The sequence below is a fragment of the Capsicum annuum genome, chromosome 3 (assembly GCF_002878395.1).
Source record: "Capsicum annuum cultivar UCD-10X-F1 chromosome 3, UCD10Xv1.1, whole genome shotgun sequence".
Lineage (NCBI taxonomy): Eukaryota > Viridiplantae > Streptophyta > Magnoliopsida > Solanales > Solanaceae > Capsicum > Capsicum annuum.
This window is the reverse complement of record NC_061113.1, coordinates 155,321,266-155,327,721: the sequence shown is the minus strand read 5'-3', so window position 1 is coordinate 155,327,721 and position 6,456 is coordinate 155,321,266. Positions and strand designations below refer to the sequence as shown.

The 6,456-nt window shown below is 25.6% G+C and overlaps 1 protein-coding gene across 1 annotated transcript; it reads right to left on the bottom strand.

The window, feature by feature from the left end:
• Positions 1–1,715: 1,715 nt before the first annotated feature.
• LOC107857068 (WUSCHEL-related homeobox 5-like) lies at positions 1,716–2,520 on the bottom strand. Its single transcript, XM_016702012.2, has 2 exons — positions 2,213–2,520; positions 1,716–2,133 (listed from the first exon to the last, which is right to left on the bottom strand). The coding sequence occupies exons 1-2, from the start codon at positions 2,490–2,492 to the stop codon at positions 1,910–1,912; spliced, it is 504 nt and encodes a 167-aa protein (XP_016557498.1). The 5' UTR covers positions 2,493–2,520; the 3' UTR covers positions 1,716–1,909.
• Positions 2,521–6,456: the final 3,936 nt, after the last annotated feature.

The window sequence follows — 6,456 nt, the reverse complement described above, 5'->3', positions numbered from 1 at the left end:
GTAATAACATAATCAGTCGCTCTTAATTAATTATTATGAGTCATCTAGGTATTAAGAAAATAAATAATATTTCATGAAAAATAAAATAGACATAAAATGCGAAATTAACTCTTAATTTTTTAAATTAAATTTTCGTCTTTCGAACGATTATTTTATTATATCACTCCTTATTATAAGTCATTTATGTATTAGAAAAATAAGAATAACAAAATGATATGTCAACATAAAATATTTGATTTACTATCAAAATTATATTAGTGCCAAATAAATTGGAACGGGACAGAAGAAGATATAAAACAACATATATTATTTGAAAATAAAATAAAAAGTACTGTAAATAACAATAATTAACAATTTTTTAAAAAAAAATTGATTGATTTCTGTTTCAGCTGCTTCAGTCGTGATTTTACTATATTACCCTTAATTAATTATTATGGTCATTTAAGCATTGTGCCACATAAGTTGAGATAGAAAAAATATTATAAATCACAATGATCAAAAATTTGAATTATTTAAAAAATATAATTGACTATTGTCGACACAAAACTCTGAACAAAGAGAGTAACATATATTATTCAAAAATTACATAAAAAGTATTATAAATTATAATTGTAAACAACTTAAAATATCTAAAAAAAAATTAATATGTTATATGTTTCAAAAAAATTACATGAAAAATACTAGAAATCACAATAATCAACAACTTAAAAAATTTAAAAGATATAAAATATTTGGTCGGCTCTTGAAATTATATTAGTGTCACTGAAATTGAAATTGAAGAAAAGTATTATAAATCACAATAATTAAAAACTTAAATTATTTTTAAAATATAATTGACTATCAATGCCACAAAAATTTGGACAAGAAAAGTAACGTTTATTAATTTGAAAAATACATAAAAAATATTATAAATTATAATAGTTAACAACTTAAATTATCTAAATACATATTAAAATAACATTTGTAGAACGCATGCTAGATTCCGAATGAATCTTAGAAAATATATGCAATTCTTTTATTAAAAATTTTTATTTAAATATATTAAAAAATTTTTATTTAAATATATTAAGAGCGTAGAGATCACATTGGACAACGAGGATACGACGGAACATTGTTGGGAATTGAGGAAAAGCACGCACAACTAAATGACACTCCATGCACTTTCACGTTTTTTCTCATTTTAAAATCAGTGCATATTGCCACAGATGATAACAAATGTTCAATCAGCGAAAATTTTGTTAAAGGGTAAGTTTTTTCAGGTAAAATAATATTTTCGCCTTGCACTTTATTATTATGATGTTAATTTTTTATGGACAAAATTAAATCGACAAACCGAAAGCCTTAGTCCACTTTGTTTCATTGAATTTTTTTTTTAATTTTTATATGTCCTTCAACATTTTGAATGATAAAATTTTAAATTGTGGACTCCTAAACTATAATATATAAAACTTCAACAATGGAAGGCGGAGCCGATATTGTAGAAACCACTGCATGCTTTCCTGCTCTTCCTGTCAGTAATGTAAGAAAGAATACGTAATTTCTTGGGATACAAAGCAAAAGTCTAAATTTCCTAGCGTCCGCATATATAAGTGATGTATTCAAATTATAAAAAGCATTGTTCCCTGAGCGTACACAGAGGAATGACCAACCAAATTGGAATAATTAGTAGTAGTTGTAGTACAAGTATCAATTCATTTTCTTGAGCAACGTGCATTTCAAGATTACACATTAGATAGTCATACATCATAAACTTGCAACCCTCCTTACTACTACTATTATAATTATACTCTTACAAGTAGGAAATTAATGATAATATGCTCCGAAACCATCCAGACAAATATTAAAATCCTAGACATATACTAGTCGTAGTACGAATACTTATATGACAATGTAAGTAGTTTTTATTTTTCTATGAGAAGAAGCTTAGACGCAGATCCAACGTTGGATGATCCATTTCAGCCTCGAGAGTGCATGAAAATGTCATGTTGTCCCTCATGTATTCCTCTGTAAATAACCTTAGCTTCTCCGTATCAGAATATTCACTTAACGAATGTAGTGGAAAGAGTTGCAAAGTCTCTATCACTCGATCTGCCTGATCTGACTCTCGATTAGTAGTACTTATCTCTTGAAAATCTGAACGTAATATAAAACAGAAGCTATAAGAAAACAGATGGAAGAAACTTAAAGAAAAGGGGTTATTGTGCTGACTTACGTTTGCTTGAAGAGACATTATTGAGTTGGATTGTGTCTTCAATATGATTTATTGGTTCATCAAGCAAAACCTTACGACGACGTTTCTGTCTTTCTCTAGCTTTGTGATTTTGGAACCAATAAAAGACATTCTTACTCTCGATGTTTCCATAAAAGCTCAACTGAGAGGATATCTTTTGAATCTGATCAGTGGTGGGGGTACGGAGTCCAGACCTGAACAGGTCAGTTAGAACTTTAACCTGTTCTGCCGTAGGATTCCATCGCCCACATTTTGTTCCCATTCTCTTTCTTTAAAAGTTGGATCTTAGTTTAGCCGTACTTTTTGTATCAACTTCTCAAGTGCTCAGAAGACAAAGGGGTATATATATATATATATATATATATATATATATATATATATATAATTTATAATCTATAATTTATTAAAAGTGTGAAGACTCTTAGATTACAAAAAGTGATTTGAATTTTTTGTCATTAAAAGACTTTTCTTTAGACAAAACTGTCTTTTCACTATTTTCTTCAGTTTATTATTTAATTATTTTTGTTATATTAACTAGAATCCTAAAATATATGGGATTCCTAAAATATATGGAAGGAGAATTAATTAATATTTTCCTTTGTACTGATCAATTAGGAAAATACTTCTAAAATAGGACTCTATGATTGATGCTCATCTAACTTGATTCGGTTGCATATTTTGATTGATGGATGCTTAATTTTCTAACCATCAACTTCTTCATTATTTTTGTCAACAGAATAGAATTCAATGTGTGTATATATATCTTCTTTGTTTTCATTCAAGTCATTCTTTAGTGTCAAAATTTTCACTCAGCCAAGAATTATTTTCATCAAAACTGAAGCTTTGTGATCACTATTGTATTATTTTGTTTTAGTTTATAGATCGTAGATGAATTTACAAGGTGATAGATGAATATCAGTTGGCTTTGAAAATTTTTTTTAGGTAAAGGTTAGGTTTAATTGTATTATTTTTATATCTCTGTTTTGAGATTTTTTTTTTCGTGAAAAGGTAAAGTTTAGTTATATTATTTTAATATCTCTATTGTCGTATTATTTTGTTCTACTTTACTGGTGGTAAATGAGTGTGGTAAATGAGTGTTGGACGACTTTGAGAAAATTTTTGTGTAAAGGTTAGATTAATTATATTGTTTTGATGTCTCTATCATCGTATTATTTTATTGCAGTTTACAGGTGGTAGATAAATGCCGATCAGATTTAAGAAATTTTTTTGGTAAAGGGTAGGTTTAATTAAATAAATTCTCCGAAAGATGTTGAATTTAATTATTGTATTCATCTCTATTATTTAAACAAATATCTTATTTAGTGTAATGTTTGAACTCAATAAAGTGAGGTACACGCATGAGGAGCGTACAACTAAACTAGTACGTATATATATATATATATATATATATTCACTTAACTTTGTTTCGTTTACACAAAAGTTATTTTTCTTTCATTCATTACACAAAAGTCATTTACTTTTATCCGACCATCATAAAAGTTACTATGGTCGGATTTTACAATAATTCCATCAAAAAAATGATATAGAAACCTTAATTAGTTCTTAATTTTAATTTAAGAAAATATAGTATATTACCCATATGTTGCTTTTTTTGTTTGTGTCCAACCCAATTTTTCCTATTGATTATATAATGGAAAAATATCAATTTCTTAAAAGATTAGACTACCTTGAGAAGACTATTTTCATTAAAAAAAATAGTTAATATGTTTATGAAACTAAAATTATACTATAAGAGGATACAAAATTTGGTAGTCTTCACAATAACACTATGGTAATCTTAATTTTCTTAAAATTCTCTAAAATTGAGACATATGTTGGTAAATTATTTTTTTCCTCTAAAATTATGGCATGTAGTTGATAAGATTATGGTGATTTTAATTTTTGTAAAATCCTCTAAAATTGTGACATGTTGGTAAATTACTTTTCTCATCTAAAATTGTGATATATAGTTGATAAAATTACTTTTTTTTTCCGATAAAATTGTGACATGTTGTTGATGAAATTACTTTTCTCCCTCTAAAATTGTGACATGTAGCTGATAAAATTATTTTTTTTCATACATTTTTTTTCTTGCCACTTGAGACTTTGCATTCGGTATATCATAATATTATGATAAACTAGTCTATTTATTAAGTTTGTCTTTGTGTTTTTAATTTTTTGACTAATTGATTAATTCTCTTAGAAATTTTCATTATAATATTCAGTTTCTGATAAATTACATATTGTTTAATTAATTCAATTGATAAATATAAAAATTAAATATCTAATAATTTATTTTATCTATTAAATTATTTATATTTTATGACTTTTATTAACACAACTGTCAATAACACTATTTGTACAAAATTCGATAATACTTATTTGATGACAAAATTAAAAAGATTTTATTTTAAAATTATCTTTTGCATGTTGATTTATCTTTAAAGAAGTAAAATAATCTTAGAAATAATAATATTATGCATGTATTTCTATTTTATGTGTTTGAATTTAGCTTGTTTATTACTCTTTTTGATGACCTTTTTGGCAGATGAATGCAATATTATGAAATATTTCATAAAAATATCAACCAAATTCTTATTATGAAAATAATCTTCATTAGATAGCCTAATATATTAAGAAATTGGTATTCTCCCATTATATAACCCATAAGAAAAATTGGGTTGGGCACATATAAAAATGGTCAAAATATGGGTAATATATTTTATTCTCTTAAATTAAAATTAAAAACTAATTAAAGTTGACACATTATTTTTTCAGTGGGATTATTGTAAAATCCGGCCATAGTAACTTTTGTGATGGTCGGAGCAAAGAAAATTAACTTTTGCGTAATAAACACAAACTTAAGTGACCATAGATGAAATTTACTCTATATCTAGAATATATTAAAAGTGTGAAGACCCTTAGAAAAGTGATTTAAACTTTTTGTCCTTCATTAAAAGACTCTCCCTTAGACAAAACTGTCTTTTTACTATTTTCTTTAATTTACTATTTAATTATTTTTATTATATTAACTAGACTTCTAAATATATGGGACTCCTAAAATATATGGAAGTATAATCAATTAATATTTTCCTTTGTACTGATCAATTAGAAAAATACTCCTAAAATATGATAGAAAAATACTCTTAAAATAGGACACTATTAAGGAAATACTTATATAAACATTAAGATGCGCGTTAAACTAGAGAAGAAACTGATTTACTTATTGGAAAAATATGATTGGTGCTCATCTAACTTGATTAGGTTGCATGTCTAGATTGATGGATGCTTAATTTTCTGACCCTTAACTTCTTCACTATTCTTACCAACATAATAGAATTCAACATGTGTGTGTGCGTATATATATATATACTAGTTAATTGTACGTGCCTTGCACGTGTACCTTGCACGTGTACCTTGCATTAACTAATAATAAATATATATTAACAGAATAAACTATTGCATACACAATTCAAAATAAAAAAAGATTTATGCAGTGTAAAATTGTGTATAAAATTTAAATATATAAGAACATAATTAATAAATTAAAAAGACAATGATAATTGAGATATTAGAATAATACGGAAGAAATCTAACCTTTACACAAAAATTCCTCAAAGTCCAATCGAACATTCATCTATCTCCTGTAAACTACAAAAATATAATACGATAAATTGAGATGTCATAACAATACAATTAAATCTAATCTTTATATAAAAATTCCTCAAAATCATCTACTACGTGTATTAAATAGAAAAATTAAGTGAACAAAAACTATAACAAAATAGTATGATAATTGAGATATTAAAATAACAGGATTAACTCTAATCTTTACACAAAAAATTTCTAAAATTCTGATCAAAGGTTCATATATAATATAGGCTTGAAATTGATGGAATTATTATACACCACACCTTCAAAGCTCATCGAAAATGTAGTTATAAGAATATTTTCGTTACCAAAAAGCTCATAAAAAAAAAAAGAATATCTACGCTATCAAAAATTTCTACACCCAATAAAAATATAGGAAAAACATCATGACAATTGAATTGTAATTGTAATTAGCAATTATATCATATTGAATTCACGAAAGATTAAGGAATGGACATATTTCAGAGGGAGCTCGAATGTACCAAAGAACAATGAACAATTTTCTTTAATAGAACTTTTATTTATTTAAAGTAAAATTTTAATTAATTTAAAAGTATTAAATATTATGATTTCTT